Source organism: Nilaparvata lugens, chromosome 1 (assembly GCF_014356525.2).
Source record: "Nilaparvata lugens isolate BPH chromosome 1, ASM1435652v1, whole genome shotgun sequence".
Taxonomy (NCBI): domain Eukaryota; kingdom Metazoa; phylum Arthropoda; class Insecta; order Hemiptera; family Delphacidae; genus Nilaparvata; species Nilaparvata lugens.
Window position 1 is genome coordinate 31,958,501 of NC_052504.1, and position 22,036 is coordinate 31,980,536.

The 22,036-nt window shown below is 36.1% G+C and overlaps 2 protein-coding genes across 3 annotated transcripts in view; both read right to left on the minus strand.

The window, feature by feature from the left end:
- LOC111055988 (medium-chain acyl-CoA ligase ACSF2, mitochondrial) overlaps nucleotides 1–5,858 on the minus strand; it is a 19,518-nt gene extending 13,660 nt beyond the window's left edge. The window contains exons 1-3 of one of the 2 annotated variants that reach the window (XM_039425770.1): nucleotides 5,127–5,858; nucleotides 4,256–4,421; nucleotides 3,559–3,687 (exon numbers count right to left, since the gene is read on the minus strand). In XM_039425770.1, coding sequence (XP_039281704.1) covers nucleotides 3,559–3,687; nucleotides 4,256–4,421; nucleotides 5,127–5,218 — 387 coding nt within the window. In that variant the 5' untranslated portion in view covers nucleotides 5,219–5,858. The remainder of the gene's footprint in view (nucleotides 1–3,558; nucleotides 3,688–4,255; nucleotides 4,422–5,126) is intronic. The other variant, XM_039425778.1, reaches the window with a different exon arrangement.
- Nucleotides 5,859–18,868: 13,010 nt separating this feature from the next.
- LOC120350125 lies at nucleotides 18,869–20,040 on the minus strand. The gene is made up of 2 exons (XM_039422561.1): nucleotides 19,646–20,040; nucleotides 18,869–19,069 (listed from the first exon to the last, which is right to left on the minus strand). The coding sequence occupies exons 1-2, from the start codon at nucleotides 19,988–19,990 to the stop codon at nucleotides 18,869–18,871; spliced, it is 546 nt and encodes a 181-aa protein (XP_039278495.1). The 5' UTR covers nucleotides 19,991–20,040.
- Between the last annotated feature and the right edge of the window lie 1,996 nt (nucleotides 20,041–22,036).

Genomic DNA, 22,036 nt, shown 5'->3' on the forward strand with positions numbered 1-22,036 from the left:
TCTAACAAAAAAATTTTACTTTCACCTTGGCTCATTATGATAGACAATAGTGAAAGTAAGAAATGAATCAATTTGTACTTATGAATTGTGAAATTCGATGGAACGATAACATGTCATCATGAGAATTCATTTTACTTTCCATAAATTGATAGAATAATGATTGATTATCATTATTCTATCAATTATTATTCCTATCATTATTCTATCAATTTATGGAAAGTAAAATGAATTCTCATGATGACATGTTATCGTTCCATCGAATTTCACAATTCATAAGTGCAAATTGATTCATTTCTTACTTTCACTATTGTCTATCATAATGAGCCAAGGTGAAAGTAAAATTTTTGAAAAAGAAATGAGCAAAATATTGTATGATTAGCGTGAGCGGTTAATCAACCAAACTACCAAGGGTTTCCGAATAAGTATCACATTACATTGATATTGATTGAAAGTATAATGGAGCATCTTCTACATTTATCTGTAGATCTATGATATATTTTTTATCGCACCATGTGAGCTCATCGCAGATGTTCACTTCCTTAATGAAAATATTTGTTATTGGAGCTTCTTCATATAATCTCAATGTTAATAGGATCCTACTTATTATTATCATTAAAAGAATGAAAAAATGTAGTTCCATATTTAAGAGTGTTGCATTTAATTAGATAATGGCGCACTCTGGTGGCGAATAGTGGAGCGGTATGTTTCGACCCTTTTGAATACATCCATTACATTAAAAATTCTGGAGCTCGAAGCTACTACACTATGTTTGCACTTTTACTCGTAGACGTGGACGAATCTACAAAATTGACTAAGTCAATATTTTATAATATCGAGGGTGTCACCAGAGTTGGAGAATAACCTGATTAGAATGAATTTCTAAAGCATTAGTACCTAAATAGTCTAATTCTAAGTTATTTTCCAGTACCGTAGGCTACTTACTGAAACAATGCCAACTTTGGCAGCTGCTAATAAAGTGAGCACCCATTCATTAGTATTGACTCCCCATATTCCAAGATGATCTCCAGGCGATAGACCAATATCCAAGAGACCTTGAGCCAATAAGTCCAAAAACATGATTTTTGGGTGTTGGTCTGTGTGTGTGTGTGTGTGTGTGGTGTGTGTGTGTGTGGTGTGTGTGTGTGTGTGTGTGTGTGTGTGTGTGTGTGTGTGTGTGTGTGGTGTGTGGTGTGTGTGTGTGTGTGTGTGTGTGTGTGTGTGTGTGTGTGTGTGGTGTGTGTGTGTGTGTGTGTGTGTGTGTGTGTGTGTGTGGTGTGTGGTGTGTGTGTGTGTGTGTGTGTTGTGTGTGTGTGTGTGGTGTGTGTGTGTGTGTGGTGTGTGTGTGTGTGGTGTGTGGTGTGTGTGTGTGTGGTGTGTGGTGTGTGTGTGGTGTGTGGTGTGTGTGTGTGTGTGTTGTGTGTGTGTGTGTGGTGTGTGTGTGTGTGTGTGTGGTGTGTGGTGTGTGTGTGGTGTGTGTGTGGTGTGTGGTGTGTGTGTGTGTGTGTGTGTGTGTGGTGTGTGTGTGTGTGTGTGTTGTGTGTGTGTGTGTGTGGTGTGTGGTGTGTGTGTGGTGTGTGGTGTGTGTGTGGTGTGTGTGTGGTGTGTGTGTGTGTGGTGTGTGTGTGGTGTGTGGTGTGTGTGTGTGTGTGTGTGTGGTGTGTGGTGTGTGTGTGTGTGTGTGTTGTGTGTGTGTGTGTGGTGTGTGTGTGTGTGGTGTGTGGTGTGTGTGTGTGTGGTGTGTGTGTGGTGTGTGTGTGTGTGTGGTGTGTGTGTGTGTGGTGTGTGTGTGTGTGGTGTGTGGTGTGTGTGTGTGTGGTGTGTGTGTGTGTGGTGTGTGGTGTGTGTGTGTGTGTGGTGTGTGGTGTGTGTGTGTGTGTGTGGTGTGTGGTGTGTGTGTGTGTGGTGTGTGTGTGTGTGTGTGTGTGTGTGTGGTGTGTGTGTGGTGTGTGGTGTGTGTGTGTGTGTGTGTGTTGTGTGTGTGTGTGTGTGTGTTGTGTGTGTGTGTGTGTTGTGTGTGTGTGTGTTGTGTGTGTGTGTGTTGTGTGTGTGTGTGTGTGGTGTGTGTGTGGTGTGTGTGTGTGTGGTGTGTGGTGTGTGTGTGGTGTGTGTGTGTGTGTTGTGTGTGTGTGTGTGGTGTGTGGTGTGTGTGTGTGTGTGTTGTGTGTGTGTGTGTTGTGTGTGTGTGTGTGTTGTGTGTAATTACTAGAAAACCATGTTTTTCACGATTTTCTCAAAAATAACTTGACCGATTTTTTTCAAATTCATACCCTGTATAGTTAGTTATTTATCAGCTCTATCAACTGGCATGAGTCTCCGTTCTGGAAAACTGATGGGGGGTCCACCCCATCCTTGAGAAATGGACTTAGTAACCTCCTTCTCGTGCATGAGGTAGGTAGGTAGCGCAGTTCATAAAAAGAACACATAGTCGAGATATTTCATCTGTAGAACAGCTTTTTTGACGACTTTGAAAAAATTACGACTAAAAAAAAATAATCAAATTTCACAATTTACACAAAGGAAAAAGTACTCTGAAAACAATTATATATACACATATACAGAAGTCTGATCGTAGTTTCAAATATGAGCAAGGAAAGTTGTGTGAGTGTACCACACCACATTTTTGAATATAGGTGTTCTTTAGATTTTGTTGATCAATCATTATTCTAACAAAAAAATTTTACTTTCACCTTGGCTCATTATGATAGACAATAGTGAAAGTAAGAAATGAATCAATTTGTACTTATGAATTGTGAAATTCGATGGAACGATAACATGTCATCATGAGAATTCATTTTACTTTCCATAAATTGATAGAATAATGATTGATTATCATTATTCTATCAATTATTATTCCTATCATTATTCTATCAATTTATGGAAAGTAAAATGAATTCTCATGATGACATGTTATCGTTCCATCGAATTTCACAATTCATAAGTACAAATTGATTCATTTCTTACTTTCACTATTGTCTATCATAATGAGCCAAGGTGAAAGTAAAATTTTTGAAAAAGAAATGAGCAAAATATTGTATGATTAGCGTGAGCGGTTAATCAACCAAACTACCAAGGGTTTCCGAATAAGTATCACATTACATTGATATTGATTGAAAGTATAATGGAGCATCTTCTACATATCTGTAGATCTATGATATATTTTTTATCGCACCATGTGAGCTCATCGCAGATGTTCACTTCCTTAATGAAAATATTTGTTATTGGAGCTTCTTCATATAATCTCAATGTTAATAGGATCCTACTTATTATTATCATTAAAAGAATGAAAAAATGTAGTTCCATATTTAAGAGTGTTGCATTTAATTAGATAATGGCGCACTCTGGTGGCGAATAGTGGAGCGGTATGTTTCGACCCTTTTGAATACATCCATTACATTAAAAATTCTGGAGCTCGAAGCTACTACACTATGTTTGCACTTTTACTCGTAGACGTGGACGAATCTACAAAATTGACTAAGTCAATATTTTATAATATCGAGGGTGTCACCAGAGTTGGAGAATAACCTGATTAGTTATTTTCCAGTACCGTAGGCTACTTACTGAAACAATGCCAACTTTGGCAGCTGCTAATAAAGTGAGCACCCATTCATTAGTATTGACTCCCCATATTCCAAGATGATCTCCAGGCGATAGACCAATATCCAAGAGACCTTGAGCCAATAAGTCCACCTATATCAATCATAAAAAATAATTTTAATTCAATCATGTTAAATATAGGCCTAAGATATTTTATTCTGTAGATTGATTCTGTAGAGATATGACAAGATATTTCATATTATTTAAAAATTAAATTTCAATTAAATGTGTGTAATATATAAGTGACTTACAGTTTATTGATTATAAAAAGTTTATGATAAATAATACTGCACCATACTGCATAATGACATTTTTGTCATCACACAAGGATATAATATAAAGACTCAGAACTCTGTGTAATACACATTCATTGTTTCAACATCATGCATGAAGTTAGTGAACTATGAATAGTGTTCATAATTTGATTAATGTAGGAAGCTTGAAAAAGTTTGATTATCAATATCTGAGTAAAACATGAACTTTATCTTTATGTCTTAAACAAGGCCAGCTTTATTCTACACAAGGAAGAGGATGACTTGCTTTTGTATTTGCTTCACCGTTATCGTTCAGGTAAATTTCTTTACAAATTCAAAATTGTATAGCATGCACTATTTATTAATTATATTTTAAAATTCAATTTTAATTCAGATGAATATCATACCTGAGCTTTAGTTTCAGAAAACGTGAGGGCAGAGTTTTGATGTTTTGAAAATATGAACGGTTTGTCCGGCCACTTTTCAACAGCCTTATCCAATAATTGGCCAATAGAGATTTGTTTGAGTGGCTCTGATCCAGGTTTATGATAGTAAGATGGTTTACTACTCAAACTGTAAAATTATAAAAGTAATTTTAGGTGTTTTTCGTTTACGTTTTAGTTTTTTCCAATATAAAAAATAGAATGAAATAAGTAGCCTACAAAACTATTTGTCTGATAAATAAATAATAATTGATTCACCTTTACTTATCTAATCAAGAATAAATTTATGTAGTGAGCACTTCTTACCGTAAAACACATTTTTATATATTTTTTAACTCCTTCAAACGTGACTAACTGCATAGCAAAAAATGAATAATCTGGCCGATCACAAAAAATTTACATCTTTTAGAAAAAAATGAAATGTAAAAAATAAATTTTATCTTTATGTCTTAAACAAGGCCAGCTTTATTCTACACAAGGAAGAGGATGACTTGCTTTTGTATTTGCTTCACCGCTATCGTTCAGGTGAATTTCTTTACAAATTCAAAATTGTATAACATGCACTATTTATTAATTATATTTTTAAATTTAATTTTAATTCAGATGAATATCATACCTGAGCTTTAGTTTCAGAAAACGTGAGGGCAGAGTTTTGATGTTTTGAAAATATTGTATTTTTCCACAAACCTAATGACTTGAATACCATTCAAGCATATAAATAAAGTTTTAGAATTTGTCATTAAAATGGTAAGAAAAACTCCTCTATTTTGTTACTTTATAGGATTGAGAATATTCAAAATTCTTTTTTAAGTTTTTTAATATAAAAAGTACTTACCATCTTGATTCTTTTGAAACGATGATTCTGTTGGCGTGTCCTGTTCTGAAAATTATCCTTCTAGCGCTTCCAATGAATTGTTTTGTAGTCATTCTTCTATAAGACAGTAGTTTGTAGGCTGCGTACTACAGTATTGCTGGTAAAAAAGTGATGGATACACCGGTGAAGATTTGGTTCACTTGGGTCAGAAGTCACTGCACTTATCTTCTTTCCAATTATTGTGATAATGAATCAACTTGGTTAAAACTTAATAAGCAATTAGTAACATTTAAAATTTACAGAATATTACTTTTGTTTTGGTAACGTCTAATGAAAACATTGATAAAAATTGAATGATTCATTTTCTAGTACTGGTAACAGCTGTTTTCAAATCACGCATAGATGAAGATAACCGGTCAATTCCGTCAATAGAAGAAAATAATTTACCGGCGTTGATGATTTGATCAAGTTCATAATTATTTTTCACGTAGTACCACAGCCTACTATAGAGAGTAAGGTAAAGTAAGCCATGGTAGTACACCTCCTTTGTAACAATACAATTCCTTTTAATTGAATTTTCTATTATTCAGAACAAAGCTGCGAAGCTTTGGCTTATGAAAAACACTCTATTGGATAAATGAGTTGTTGATAGACATATCTTCTTATGACATCACAAGTTTATTTATTATTTTTAATGCAACCAATCTGGCTCTGGTGGTTTCTGTGTAGACAGTGCTCAGGATTGATATTTCGCAATGACTCATTATATGGAATAAAATTGTGATGTGATTAATATCAATAGAAAACAAGTATCTTCAACGTTATAGAGTTAATATGTTGCAAAATAATTACGATAATATAATTAAAAATATAGAAATATATATTATTAAAAAATAGGCATATTATTTCTTATTAAAAAATAGTATCCTTTTATAGGAAAATTTTTGTTTCATGAATGAAATATATTTCATTTTGATTGAAAAATAAGTTTTTCTATATATTATTCACTGAATTGAAATGGGTAGTCTATATTGTAGTTTACCTACTGTTAAAAATTCTCTCAAATTATCCAAATTCTTAGTACCGTAATTATAAATACATTTATGCAACCTTTATTTAGAGTGGAATGAAAAAAAACATTATTGCAGAGGCCTACATCACATTTGACAAATTTACTTCTGACTGTGCCTTTGCACTGACCTGCACATCTACGCCTGTTGCACTTTTCGGGCATATGACCCAAATTGTCAAGTCGTGTGTCGTTGCTGATTCGGCATTTCTTGTCACTGAATTTGGAAACTGGTTGACGGCCACTTCCAGCTTGTAGCTTACAAAATTTTGTCAAATAACAAATCACAATCTCCCACCGAAACTGAGCATCCTGCTTTGCTTGCCAATACCCAACTATTAAGCATCATAACATCTATCATCCAAGTTAGAATTGGCTAATACCACTTCTTTGATTTCACACCAATTCGATAGAATGCATGCAAGATTCTCTTCCATCAGATCAGATCCGGCAATGACGACAGTGTTGTACCGCTTCACAGCGTTAGGCTGTTCTACACGAACTCTTCGTTTAGACACTTTGCAATACCTATGAGTATAGTAGGGTGGCTCTACTCTACTAAATTATTACTAAATTTACTTTCCCCCTGATAAATTTCAAAATTGATCAAGTATCCAGACACTGCTGCTTCTAGGCACGAGACTTAATATCCAAATGTGATTGGCTTTCCCTTCCTAATGAACTGACTGCAAGAGTGCTTACCAAAGTACTCCACCATAACCTCATCAAACGAAGCTCCTCCTCGGGCTGTAAATGAGCTATACACTTTCTCTGCAATAAGTCAATGAGTGGCCTAAGCTTCCACATCCTATCATTTCTGTCGATATCGTTGTTGTCTTGGCAATGAAGGAAGCGACAAATTTCCAAGAACCTGTCTGTTCTCATGGGATTCTCAACCAACTCATTTCTCATATCTTTCCTTACATCCCAATAATGTCGCTTACTTGGGAGCCGATTGTATCCAGATAGGAATAAAATAGCAAAAAATACTTTTAATTTATTCAGCTCCATTTGGGATCCTTATAGTTCTTGTAAATAGCATATTTGGAAGATTCATCTATGAATACCGTAGCTGTACCAATTCATCATCAAAAAAATTTCAAATAATTCGATTGGAGATTTATCTTTATGAGATGCATAATTTGACTCTGGGAAAAATGTATCAGTTTCTGGAAAATCTTCATCTCTCCAATCTTCTTTCTTCAATTTTTTTCTATTAATTTCTACGGTACGGCATCGTCCAATGTATTTTCCCTCCCATCCATAAAAACTTCAACTAAGGCTGTCAACTGTTGCTGTTGGAGATTGCCAACATATTCCGCCGCATCTGCATCACCTGCTGCTGTGTCCTCATCAGAGTCAACGTTCGGTACAGGTGGTTCAATGAAAAAACTCTGGTGCTCATCCCCATTCTCACTCTCCAATGGCTTCTCGCAGTGTCAAGTTTCTGGAAAGAACAGAATGTTATCAGTTACATCACTGAAACATGGATGAAGGAAACTTTTATTCCTCAAGCACCTAGCAATTTATAACTGATATAATATTATCTGTTATTAGGTTGTTAGATAAGGTACTAACAATAAGGTGGGCTATGGGTTTTCATTCATTCTAATTATAGAATATACAATAGACCATATTTCATGTTTGAAAAATTCTCACTGAACTAACAAGGTGTATTCGTTATTGAATAGAGAATTCAAGGCTTGTATTAGACTATAGTTCAGCTGGGCTGGTGGTGCCAGTCACACACTGAATATGTGCCACCCCAATAACCCCCAACCAATAACTAATCTAATAAGAGCTACAAGAACTAATAACCCGCGATAACTCAGACACTGGTGTCCTACTCTATAATGCAAGACAATAATAGCGCTATATGCTCCCCCCTCCCTTTTGGGTACCTCTGACTATTACAACAGTTTTTTTCTGCAATTATGTTAGATTGTATTTGTCATTTATGAAGGGGATTTCCTATTCTTAATAGTATTGATTATTATAGATTTACTACTTTTTTGCATAAAAATCCAATTATGGAGGCTTCTGGCGTTTCTAAAATTCCTTCTCTCCACCAGCTTGCTCACAGGAAGCACAAAGCTTCTAGCGCTTGTAGCACGTCAATCCTCAAGCTCTGACTCCTATTATAAATCATTGTCAACAATGAAAACCAGAGCTTATCATAGCACCATTATCTAGCTGTATTACAAGTGTAGAAGTGTGGGACACCGGCTCATTTCAAGGCAACATTGAATAATAGTCCATATTTTATTACTATCCCGGGGATTTCTTTTGTGCTGAGGGTAATGCCTACATGAGATCTAGGCTTGTGGGAGCCTTATGAGGCGAATTATCATGAGAGATGAGAAGAACTACAGTTTTAGGTGGAAACCAAACCACCGGGATGCAGTTTTTCAATTCATGAATCATATTTAGCAAAGAAGTTGGCACAAGTGGTCATTCTTCCAACTGGAGTAGCAGAAGCATGATTCTTAGGCCCGGTTGCGCCGCTTAAATTTTAATTGTGATTAATTTCACGAAAACCAATCAGAAAAGTCGGTAAAATTTTAATCGTGATTAATTTCACCAAAAACAATCAGAGAAGTCTTTTTTAAAAGAAATATATTCAAATCTAACCGGCTCTTGACTTATCTAAGGACCAAACCACACAGAGCGTTTTTCAGGCGTTTTCAGACAAGTGGGCAGGGTAGGAAGCTCTCTGATTGGCTGATTATCAGCTGATTACCGAACGCCAATCCAATCAGTCAATCGGATAGCTTATCCTACCCTGCCGACTCATCTGAAAAATCCGCTTCATGTGGTTTGGCCTCCAATCATAAGTGGTAGCAGAAATCTGATACCAGCCCATCAATTTCGTTTCTGGCAGAAGCATTCAACCCTGGACCAAGTACATAGAATCACCAATGTGATAGAGAATTCATTAGAGAAAAAATCTATATGCTCAGCAATCTTACTTGATGTGGCACAGGCATTTGACAAAGTGTGGCATGAAGGACTGATCAGTAAACTTCATAAAATTCTTCCCACTCAACTTGTGAAACTTTAAAAATCATACATCACCAACAGATTATTCAGAGTGATACAAGGTGACGACGTCTCTGAATTGAAGGAAATAAGGGCTGGAGTACCACAAGGTAGTGTTCTTGGACCAGTTCTTTTTGTGCTGTACACAAGCGATCTTCCTGAATTGGATGCAGTGACAATTGCTACTTCTGCTGATGATACTGCAATACTGACAGAAGAGGAAACAGGATAAGAAGCAGCCACAAAACTACAGAATGCTAGCAACAAATTCAGTGACTGGGCCAAAAAATTGAGAATTCGATTGAATGAGATAAAGTCCATTCATATCAACTTTACAAACAAAAATATCACTGATCCGATTCCAATAAATCTAAATGGGAATGTAGTACCACACAGCAACACAGCGAAATACCTTGGAATGACTCTTGACGTCAGCAAGTTGAAATGAGAAGAGCATATCAAGATGAAAAGGAGCGAGCTGGGACTCAAATACAGTAAAATCTATTGGCTGTTGGGCCGACAATCACATCTCTCATTGAACAACAAAATATTGATTTACAAACAAATCCTAAAACCTGTCTGGACTGGACGTATGGAATTCAGCTATTGGGCTGCTCTAGAACATCTAACATCAATCAGATTCAAACATTTCAAAACAGAGTACTGCAGAACATGGTGAATGCACCCTGGTACATAAGGAACAGCGATTTGCACCGAGATCTGCACAACCCCTATGTGACCAGTGGAATAAGACAATTGGCAGCCCATATCATGAGTCACATCTTCATCAACACGACAACACCGAAGTCATCCAACTACTGGACAGCACTGAACTCACAAGGAGGTTGAAGAGAACAAAGCCCTTCGAGTTGGTGTAGTGCTAGTGAAGTGAAAAAAGTATAAATTAAATAAATGTGTAGCGAAAGAATTTAAAGTAGAGAAATAATTACGGTATAGATTAGAACTGTAGGCTTCACTGGAAGACTTTAGCAATAGAAATTTATATGTTAGAATAAGAAATATAAGAGAACATAATCAATGGTTAGTCCTATAGTGAGGTCCACGTTATAATGGCAGTGGATGAAGATAGAAGAACAGCGTTGCCTATTCTCCACCTTAATTAATTGTATTTCTACACTGTCAAAAATAGAGTTGGCATCGTAGCAGAGCTAGAAAATGATAGAACTACCTGCTTTGTCAAATAATAGACAAGGATAGCAACATCAAAGTTGATCAAATACTGTCATTATAACGTGGACCTCACTATAGTGACTAGTTTTGATAGAAATGAAAAAAAAATGTGGTTTGGCCCTAAACGACCCTATATATCTTATATGTGGTTTGGCCCTATATTATCAGCGCGACCACTGAGTCAAACCGCTTTACAATTCCCAATTCTTTAGTAGCACCAGTAATATCAATAGTAGAGAATTCCATTCCAATATTGATACTTAACTTAATAATAAGCGATATTTTAATATTGATATCAATACTTACATAATAAGTGAATTTTTTAGGGCTTCTTAAATAGAAATAAAAATCTACATAGGTACCCTTTGTTTAAATTGTTGCTATGACCATCCTCTGATGGCCGCCTGTAAAATAATAATTATTATTATATAGATACCTATTATTATTATATATATTATAATAATTATTATTATACTTGTAATACCTAACACCTATAATACCCAAATACATGAAACACTTGTGGCCTGTGGCTGAGTATTCCTTGCTATATATTTTAACCTTATCAGACGATGATAATTATTGTTAATACATTATCTTAGTAGTAGCTTCTATTTGCCAAATTTGTGAGACTTTTTTACGACTTTTCCCCCTCCTCCCTCCACCCCCGCACCCATCCTACATACCCCCCACCTCCCCCACTCCTGCCGCACCACCCCTGCCCCCTCCACCACTCCTTAGAAGGAGAAGAACCTCACCCTCTCTCTCTCTAGAAGAAGGGGAGGTGGAAGAAGAAGAAGAAGGAGAGGAGGAAGAAGAAGAAGAAGAAGAAGGAGAGGTAGAAGAAGAAGAAGATGATAACGATGATGATCTCTCTCTCTCACACCCTCTCTCTCTCTCTCCCTATGTTATGCTCTATTTACTTTATAGATAGTCATGCCCAATTACATTCAGTCATGCCCAATTACATTTAGTCATGGTCTATTTGATGATGATTTATAGCAGAGAGAGATATGTGTGAGAGAGAGAGAGAGTGAGAGGCATTCTACTGCCAGATTTAAGTGAAATGAATATCTTACTGTCAGATTTAACTGAAACATGTACTTGACAACATTGTCAAGCACATGCAGAATTGTAGGTTGTACACACAGCGAACATTATATTGTTAATGTTTCCTCAATCATAACTAATGCATAGAATGAACTAGTATATCCAAATACACACACATTAGTTATGAATTAGACATAAGTAGGGGCGTTTTGATACTTTGAACGCACTTTTTTGCTCGAAATCCCCTCCCCCCTCTCACCCCTCTCCCATCCCCTGTTCTAAAAATAGATTTCCCTTCCCCTTGCCCAGTGAAGACGAGGGGGCTCTCTGTTCTAAAAATAGATTTTCCCTTCCCCTGCTCCAGTGGAGATGAGGGGGGTGAAGAAGGAGAAAGAGATATCTCTCTCTCACTCTCTCTCAAAATAGATTTTCCCTTCCCCTGCTCCAGTGGAGATGAGGGGGATGAAGAGAGAGAAAGAGATATCTCTCTCACTCTCTCTCAAAATAGATTTTCCCTTCCCCTGCTACAGTGGAGATGAGGGGGATGAAGAAAGTGAGGGAAAAAATAATTTCCCTTTGAGGGGAAAAATTCCCTCTCTCTCTCTACATCTATTGCTATACTGACAGATTAAAGTGAATTGAGAAATTCCCTCTCTCTCTCTCTCTCTACATCTATTGCTATACTGACAGATTAAAGTGAATTGAGAAATTCCCTATCACTCTACATCTAATGCTATACTGACAGATTAAAGTGAATTGAGAAATTCCCTATCACTCTACATCTAATGCTATACTGACAGATTAAAGTGAATTGAGAAATTCCCTATCACTCTACATCTAATGCTATACTGACAGATTAAAGTGAATCCATATCTCTACAGAGAGGTCAATGATCTAAGTTCTTTTACATTTTTTATCTGCAATATCGTACAAGCATTTCCAAAGTTCATCGGAATTTTCAACAACAGATAATGGTGAATCATTTGTACAATCATAATGTAGATGTCCGCTGTCTAGTATATCGAGTAATTCGAATATCTCAGATAAAATTGGAAAGTGCACATTTTCTGTTTTTGTTAATGGTAAATCAGCATCTTGACAACCTGTTGAAAATTTAATATTCTTCGCAATTGAATCAAATTCGTTAAATGAAATTCCCATCAAGAGACGAGTTAATTTTTTGAATTTTGAAAAACCATAACACTGCATGTTAACGCCCTCCCAGATGTTTGGCATGTGTCTCTGTTCTATAAATTGACAAGGTGCACCTGCTGTACTTATTACCATCAACAGTTGCTTGAAGGGGCTCGTGTCTCACTTGTATAAAAAGATCACACCACACACGTTGCTGTTGTCAGGTCTAGCTCTGACCGGCTACTAAACTAAAAAGTGAGTGGGATATTGGAATGAAAAATCATTTGAACACAGAAAATGTTTATTTACACATTTCACCACAACTATTCATAATTTCATCTTCAATTTTAATTAACTTATCTATACACAAATTATGAGGACGATAATAACATAGATAGTCTCTTATGTCATTTAAATTAACTGTGCTTAGAAAAATGTCTTTTAATTGTTTCACCAAACTATAATTTTCACGAGTTGATTTCCTAATTGCACTTTCGCACTCATCATACCAATCAATACAGTTTTTTAACCTCACTTCCAACTCGTTGTCAGCAGCCAACCACTTTCTCGGATCCATGATAAGCAAATGAACAAAACTAAGTGTAGGCTGGGACTATTATAGAGTAATTAAGTGGTCTTTCTTCATTAATTGCAGACAGACAACATGTACATGCTTTATGCAGTCTCAATGCATGCATGCAATAAACACACTGAATCTCTTTTCCGTTGTAGAAGAATCCATAACGAGCAAAGTTTCTTTTCTGCGAATTCGTGTACATCGCAGCCATTTTCATACTTCGCATTCGATTGTTTTCACACATGAAATTATTTGTTTGATACATACTTTTAAACAACAAAGAATTATAATGTTGAGCACTGAACAAAGCACACCGTCCATCTGGTCTATTTTTATGAATGTTACACACACCATAACACCATGAACTGGTGAAAAAGCTGAAATCGGATTTTGCAAAATCCTCTGGTATACATTGAACGTTAGTATGTAATCTTCTTAAAAACTTTGCTTTCTCAGTTCCTTTTGTGAAAATTTTTTCATAACCTACAAGGTAATCACATATTAATGAGTCAGTGTATTCTAAATCTCCATCCTCCCATTTTATTTTATGATAGTGACGTTCTAACCATGTTACATCGTTATACAATTTTGCACTCAATTCTGTCTTTGCAAATGGTGATTTGAAATGGAATACAATATAATTATTAAACTGATCAATCATGGCAAGTTCTTTCACAATAATTTGATTACAATCTTGTTTAAACCAGTGAAGATCAACTGTAGCAATTTTCGTACTCACTTGCTTGTCCACTTCTTTCTGTTCGGTGGGCTCGTCAAATCCTCCGTCTTTCTCCCTCTCCTCCTCTTCCCGTTTCTGCTCCTCCTCCACCTCCTGTGGCTTCCGGATCGGTGTGCTGCACCTTGGTTCATAATAGAAACTATCAGAATCAAGATCGCACTGGATACCAATAGACTGAGTTTGCACTTTGTCCAAGATATCAGAACACAAAGAATGGGACATTTTAGATGTTTCTATCCAAAGGTGAAACTGATAATGAACCAAATTTGTCAGAGTGCACACCTTATATAATATTGTACGCAGTGCACTCTATCAATAAAATTACTGAACTTCTTTCACCATGCTCGTCAGAGGTGTGTACTCCATCACACGATCGCTAATTAAAATGCAATAGGCGGAAGTATTTGCAGGTACTGCACTATTAAATTCCATTTCAATACAAACATTTGTCGAAGATTTCAAATGACTTGCTTGGTGTGAACAGTCCACAACAACCAGAGAATCACAAAACGTTTTAAAGTCAATTTCTGTTCCGAGTTCACTATTGATTGAATGATTATAATATGAGGGCGCAAAATCCAAAAACATCCGGTATAATAGTTCCTTTTTACCTAGCAGATTTTCATATGGATAATACTCGCTGTTCAAATATACTTTAACATTGTAAATACCACAGCTATCGAAATTAGATATTGATTTTTTAATTTTATTCTTACGATCGGTTTGAAATGCAATTATAACATATTTTGGACTATCAAAAATCGATGTGGTGCGGACTGCCCAAGAATGGTTAAGTGAATTTTGCAAATTTGGTAATTCACAAATTTCCCAATGCCGGAAACCTAATTTCAGTGGAGTGTCAGCATCGAGCAGTCTCAAAAATTTCAGTCTTACGTGATCTTCTAAAGTTATATAGGGCATTCTCCATTGCAGTTTTGTAATTTTCACACTAATGCTTGTTCCAGTTGCGGACTCAACACAATTTAGGTCTGTCGGTGACCTCAATAAGACGAGTTCCTGTTTCAAATTTAAAATTATTCTTTGAAAATCTTCAAAAAACGGGAGGATTAATTTCAGCGGTACACAGAAAGTGAATTTATTATCTGTTAGCTCATATCCTGCTCTGTCAAAACCAGCCAAGTGATATGTGTTCTTATCAAGCATATTCTTCACTAGTATAGCTTTAATTGTGGATGTTAATCCAATCAATCTTGATTTAGAAATTTGCTGACCTGCTAATTCATATCGTATTTTGTCAAAAAGGTTGCCGATTACGTTACTGCTTAATTTATAGTCTGCTGCAACTGGTGGATCAGCTGGCTCTGTTCCGGGTTTTGTACAGTTAACTGTTCCCTCAATAAATATAAATGATTTGCAAGGTAAAGAATAGACATCTAAAGAATTTATGCCAATACGTGCCTTGTCAGAGTTTTTTATTTCTTGCCCTGAATAAACTGTATGAGTGTGAAATTGGAATTTGGTTATATCATTATAAAACTGAAGGTCTGTCTCCACGTCCAGAATTTCACTAATTGCAGCTCCTCCTCCTAACATTCCGCCAATCAACTATAAAACCTAACTTTTCTAATATTCTCGCACTTTTAGCCAACAAAGAACGTTTGTTTTTAGGTGTTGATGCTCTCACGTTCATCTCTCTAATGACATTGTGTGTACACGTCTTATTTGAACGTGGATTGAAAACAAGATAACCCATTATGTTTACTTTTGTTTTTCATGTATGTGCAACCTAATTGTAATTGTATCTTCATGGAAATCAATAAACAATCCATTCTGGTCTGTTACCTTTACATTAATAGTTTGAATTCGATGCATATTCAAAGGTACATAAATAATCGGTGATGGTACTTTGTTTATTAAATAGCCGCTAGGAACCTTTGGCAAAAATTCGTAGATTATATGTTTTTGTTTTCCGTCAGAGTAACTACCACATGCTAAATTACACTCGAGTGCAATACTACCAATGCTTGTTATGTTAACCAAATGCTGAGAATAATGCCATTTATTTGGTTGCGAAACAACATTATCAAAACCAAGTATCTTACCAATCGAATCAGTATGTGTTAAATCAATACCTTTATCAGAATGAATTTCAATCTTCATAGTATTTGCGTTTGCACGTATAATAAGTTTATTCTTCTTCTCATCAATATTCAATTTATTCTTTAAAGATTTTATAATATCCTCAACTTCATATGCACCCATATCCAGCTCAATTAATCTATCACCATATTTGAAGCTGGAATTTGTTCCTTTGTTAACGTTTGCAATACTATTGTAACTACAAAAATTAATCAATCCAATTTCCCATTCACGATTTTTATCCAATTCTATAATTTCTTGTAAATGTTCGTAGAGGTTACTTGTGTTAGATCTTAATGTAATAACAACCATCTTGTAATGTGTGTGTGTGTTCACCACAAACACTTAATTACAACTGATTTGCAAGAAACAATAACGTAAGATGACCACAAAAATCACTATTTAATGGTTGCATGTGCTCTACATTATAAAATATATTTACTCCAATTTCTTTTTTCCAATATTTGTCCAATTCGTATGGCGGTTGTAAATTTCTAATTGGATCAAAATACCAAACATTAGAACTGACTTTTTTATATGCAACCCAATGTGTGCCATCCTCGCTTTCCCTCACTAAATTCACAATGACATTCTCGTTAATTTCTTGTAAATGTTCGTAGAGGTTACTTGTGTTAGATCTTAATGTAATAACAACCATCTTGTAATGTGTGTGTGTGTTCACCACAAACACTTAATTACAACTGATTTGCAAGAAACAATAACGTAAGATGACCACAAAAATCACTATTTAATGGTTGCATGTGCTCTACATTATAAAATATATTTACTCCAATTTCTTTTTTCCAATATTTGTCCAATTCGTATGGCGGTTGTAAATTTCTAATTGGATCAAAATACCAAACATTAGAACTGACTTTTTTATATGCAACCCAATGTGTGCCATCCTCGCTTTCCCTCACTAAATTCACAATGACATTCTCGTTTTTTAGAATTTTTTTGGGTAATGCATCTAGCATATATATACCTCTTAGCCGAATCTGTAATAATTTCGACCAATCAATCAAATCATAATTACTCAATTCTCCTTCAATATTCATGTCTTCTTCTTCTTCTTCTTCTTCTTCTTCTTCTTCCTACTCTTCTTTGTTGTTCTACGTTTCTTAACTTGTTTTTGGGGGAATAAACTCACTCCATATGATGATGGTGGTGGTGGTGGTGGTAAAGAGGGTGGGATTAAAACTCTCCCCCCCACTAGTTATTTGAGGAAAAGGCTTCAAAAAATACCCTTTTCCTGCAATATGCTTTTTCAACTGAGCTATAGCTTTGTGTCTAATATCATTACTATAACTTCTCCTCTCATTCTTCCTCTTCTTCTTCTTCTTCTTCTACTCTTCTTTGTTGTTCTACGTTTCTTAACTTGTTTTTGGGGGAATAAACTCACTCCATATGATGATGGTGGTGGTGGTGGTGGTAAAGAGGGTGGGATTAAAACTCTCCCCCCCACTAGTTATTTGAGGAAAAGGCTTCAAAAAATACCCTTTTCCTGCAATATGCTTTTTCAACTGAGCTATAGCTTTGTGTCTAATATCATTACTATAACTTCTCCTCTCATTCTTCCTCTTCTTCTTCTTTCTCAAAGACCCACCAAACACTGCTTTAGCTTTCATGACGTTTGTAACAAGATAGCTAAGTGCTTTCTCGGCAAGGGGTGTTTGTGGATTTTTGAATATGTCCCACGCTGCGTTCGCTAGAGCCCTGTCAACTATCGCTCGAGTTTTATTATCACTATTTTGTGTATACACTATATCATGTACCTTACAGGCTCTATCTAATGAATTTATACCTTGATCACCTCTCTTTAACCTTTCATAAACCTTTGTGCCCGGGCCACACCACTGATAGCCAGGAATGTGAATTTCATCTTGCTGATTGTCAATTAGCTTATTTAGAATAGTTGATGTGACACTACCTGCCAAACCTGACACACCCTTAAAAACTTTTGCTGCTGAACTCAAGATTCCTCTACCTCATTTCCTCGAACTTTGCTTTCTCCTACATACCATTTTCTTACCTTTCAACTCAATGGTTGAACATTAACTCATTAACTGAGGTTAATTAATTAATCATTACCATAACTTAATCAAAAGAAAATTGAATTGGTTTAATTTTCAATCAAGTTGGAAATGAATTCACACCATGTATCAGATTGCTATGTGCTTATAACATTGTTCGAATGATAAGAATATTATTTCAAATAACAAATCTGAAAAGGTGAACGCAATTTGAAAGGGGGGAAATGATGTCATCGCGCCCACCCATATCTGTAGGAACATATGCCAAAACAGATGTGGGAGGGAGCGATGCATCAACTCACCGAACCCGCTTGGCTGTATGTGTGTGTGTGTGTGTCTGTGTGTGTGTGTGTAGTAGTAGCAAAGGCGTTTGCCTCTATGCATGCTCGCAACAAACTATAAAAGGGGAGCTCAGCTTCTTTACTCATCATTCACAACAGAGTGTAAGCAGGTGAAAGGTGAACCATTCTTCTACTTCTGTGTTTCAACTATTCATTGTGAACTTATTAACAACAACAACAACAGGTAAGAATTGAAAACAATTTTTTATCAAATATGTACACAATTTATTCACTACTAATACTACTTTCACACATACATCTATGCAATTCCTAACACATAAGTCGACGAATTGTATAGATATAAAAATTGTTAATGCTTAACAATTTTTATATCGGTCCAATTCCCCGACTTACATGATACTATCATTACCAAATTTTTACAACTTTTATTAAATTGTTCTATTTTTTCTGTGGTAATGCAGAAAGCAAATTGTTGTGGTAAATATACCTCACACACAGATTTGCTTGCTGCATTGCTAATTTTTAAAATAACTCATCGCCCATGTTTATTCGTATGCTCCCTCATGCTGATAATGGGGTAGGGAGCATCCTCCTTTAACTCTCTCAGCGGCACCCAGGGTTTGGCTACAGGCTGATTGATGAGTTGGACAAAGTCCAACTCATCCTCCTCCGTCCCCTGCACCTCCTTCATCAGCGGGGCAAGTGACGAGGTGTGCTCCATTCCAGCTCGTTTCTGTTGAAAAATATTTGATTAGTGTCTTATTTGTTTCAGATTATCATCAAATCAGATTCGTCAAATCATACTAGAGAACTTGATCAATAGATTCACTACACAATCTCAAAGTGAGTAATAATTTATACATGAGCGATTACTTAAAACAATAATATCTCGTAATTCCATCTCCAATCAGTTCAAATAATATTTTCTTGCTATCAAATAATTTATGCATGATCAATTACTTTAAACAATAATATCTTGTAATTCAATTTCTAATCAGTTCAAATAATATTTCCTTGCTATCAAATAATTGATGCATGATCGATTACTTTAAACAATAATATCTCGTAATTCAATTTCTAATCAGTTCAAATAATATTTCCTTGCTATCAAATAATTGATGCATGATCGATTACTTTAAACAATAATATCTTGTAATTCAATTTCTAATCAGTTCAAATAATATTTCCTTGCTATCAAATAATAATAATAATAATCAAAGGCTTGTATGTGTACAGATTTTTTCCATGATCGATTGTTAAAAAAAAAAATCTGTACACATACAAGTTAATAATATTTGTTGAAACTAACCTTTGTTTGTGAGTAGATTGTCTCCTCGTCCTCTTCCCTGCTAACCTCAGGCTCCTCAAACGCCAACCTCCTCTTCCCCTGCTTCTGCTTGATCTTGTTGGATAGAGTAGTTAGCACCGCTCGCCGCGGTGCCCAGGTAGCAGGTGGAGCCAGGTGTTGAAGCGGACTGTCTCCCAGCACGATCTCGCCCGGCGATGGTGGTTCCACGGTGAGCAGAGAAGGAGCGGGTGCAGCAGCAGACGACTCGGCAGCGAGGGCAGCTTTCTGTTGCCAGTAGTTGAGGATACGCTGATGCACTGGTGGGCTATCTGGGAGGATGAATGATGATGATGATGGAGAACTCATCTCATACAATAGTGAAGTACACTCAAATCTGACTCTGATGTAAATGACAATTTTCCTCTCATTACTTCTGTTTATATAGCATGCGTTTCTCTCTCTGTTCCAGACTCGTGCGAGTGAGAGCGACACGTGGTACAAGGCGAAAAAAATTCAAATTTCTCCCCTAGGCACAGAACAACACGTGCTGCTATATCCTCCCACATCGTTATCAACATCATTCAGATTTGTAAGTATTCTCTCCTATCATAAAAAACCGTTACAATCACTCAAACATTCTATATTTTCGAATAGCATCCTTGTGCGAGCCACACGTGTTAGAAGACGAAAAAAAAAATTCTCCTCTAGAACTCAGCATGAGACAGTGTCTGCTGAGTGACAGCCACACCTGCTAGAAGGTGAAAAAAAAATTCTCCTCTACGTCTCAGCATGGGACTCACTCAAACATTCTATATTTTTGAATAGCATCCCGCCTCTCGTGATGCTTATTGATTTCTAATATTATCAGTTATTAAATATTTCATTGTTTTCACAGCATTTTCTCACCTCACAACTCGGCTTCTGAGCTCATAAGCACTTGAGCTCTCGTCAAGGCAACATACCTGAGAGGTTAATGGGCAATCCGAAAAGGAAGCATAGCCGCTATCTATACCTGCGCATCTATAGCCGAGGAGATACCTGTCATTCACGCAGCATCAACCAACACATATAAGTACATTTTTACTTTGATTTTATCCTCTGAGGAGAGTCAGAGGAGAGGAAAATTGTCCTCGGAGGACAATTTTTGTCCTCAGAGGACAATTTTTGTCCTCGGAGGGGAGGATTTTTGTCCTCGGAGGACAAAAAACCTTCTACAGCATACTGCATGCATGTGATTTTAGCTCATTTTTACGATATGCTTTATCTGGATAATCTTCTCCTTCCCCTTCTTTCTCGCACTCTTCATATAAACAAAACGGTAAATGTATTACTTTTTCAAATGGATTTTCGATAATATATTTGCAATAGACACATTGCAGATAGTGATTTTTATGTAAGAAATAACCATTTCTCGCAAAATAGTCTGCTTTATCAGATAATGATTTACAATAGTCACAATGTAGATGACAATGATGCTTTTCAAAATACTCTCCTTGAACGGATGAATCTTCTACACGATCAAAAGTTAAATATCTTTCTTCATATTGGCGTAGAATATTATTATCGAAACTCTCCTCTTCAATTGTTATATTATCTTTCCTTCTCAATGCACAGTTCGGACTGTACCTTGCATGTTCTATTGCTGGTATGCCACTTTCTTCCCATTTTCCCAAATAAATTGAACAAAATACACATCCCACAATGTCTGGTACACAAGCGAATATAAATCCCTCTTTCGCCATGTTTTCCGCCAACAAATGCTGAGAAGATTTCGTCCATCTTTTATCAAAAGTTAATAATCTTAATCTTTCATGCAACATTATGTGTTCTTGAGATATCATTTTCACACAGCCTTCTTCTACCAATGCCAATTCACAACTGATTTAAAAACATGCAGTTGTACTCTATCACTCTAATTCTATGTCATGCTGATCGTTATTCTTTCGTTTTTCAGAATCTAACATCAACATCATCATGCCAAGGGAACGAAGACTACATGGCATGAATTCCAGCACGGTCCGCCATTGTATAACCATCGAGGATGCCGAGGAAATTAGCATCGAGAACGTGCTTGAGAGATCGAAACGACACATTTTCGACATAATTAGAGAGCACGCGGCACAGCATCATGGCAATGTAAAATGGTTCATTGTCTTGAATGTTTTGTTGTATAAATTAGTGGTGATGGATGATGAGGTTAGCGAGACTGTCTCATCTCTCATAAATCTTCATAGTTACTCCAACATAGCGCTAAACGTGCTTGAGTATTATGAAGATTTTAACGATCATTTCATGTTGGCCATAAGAAAAATCCTGTCATCTTTTGACAACTTTGTTCAACATGGCAGCGGTTGGGTTTTGAAGAAAATTGAGTCACTGGATGTGAACGTGATTAAATTTAATGCAATATTC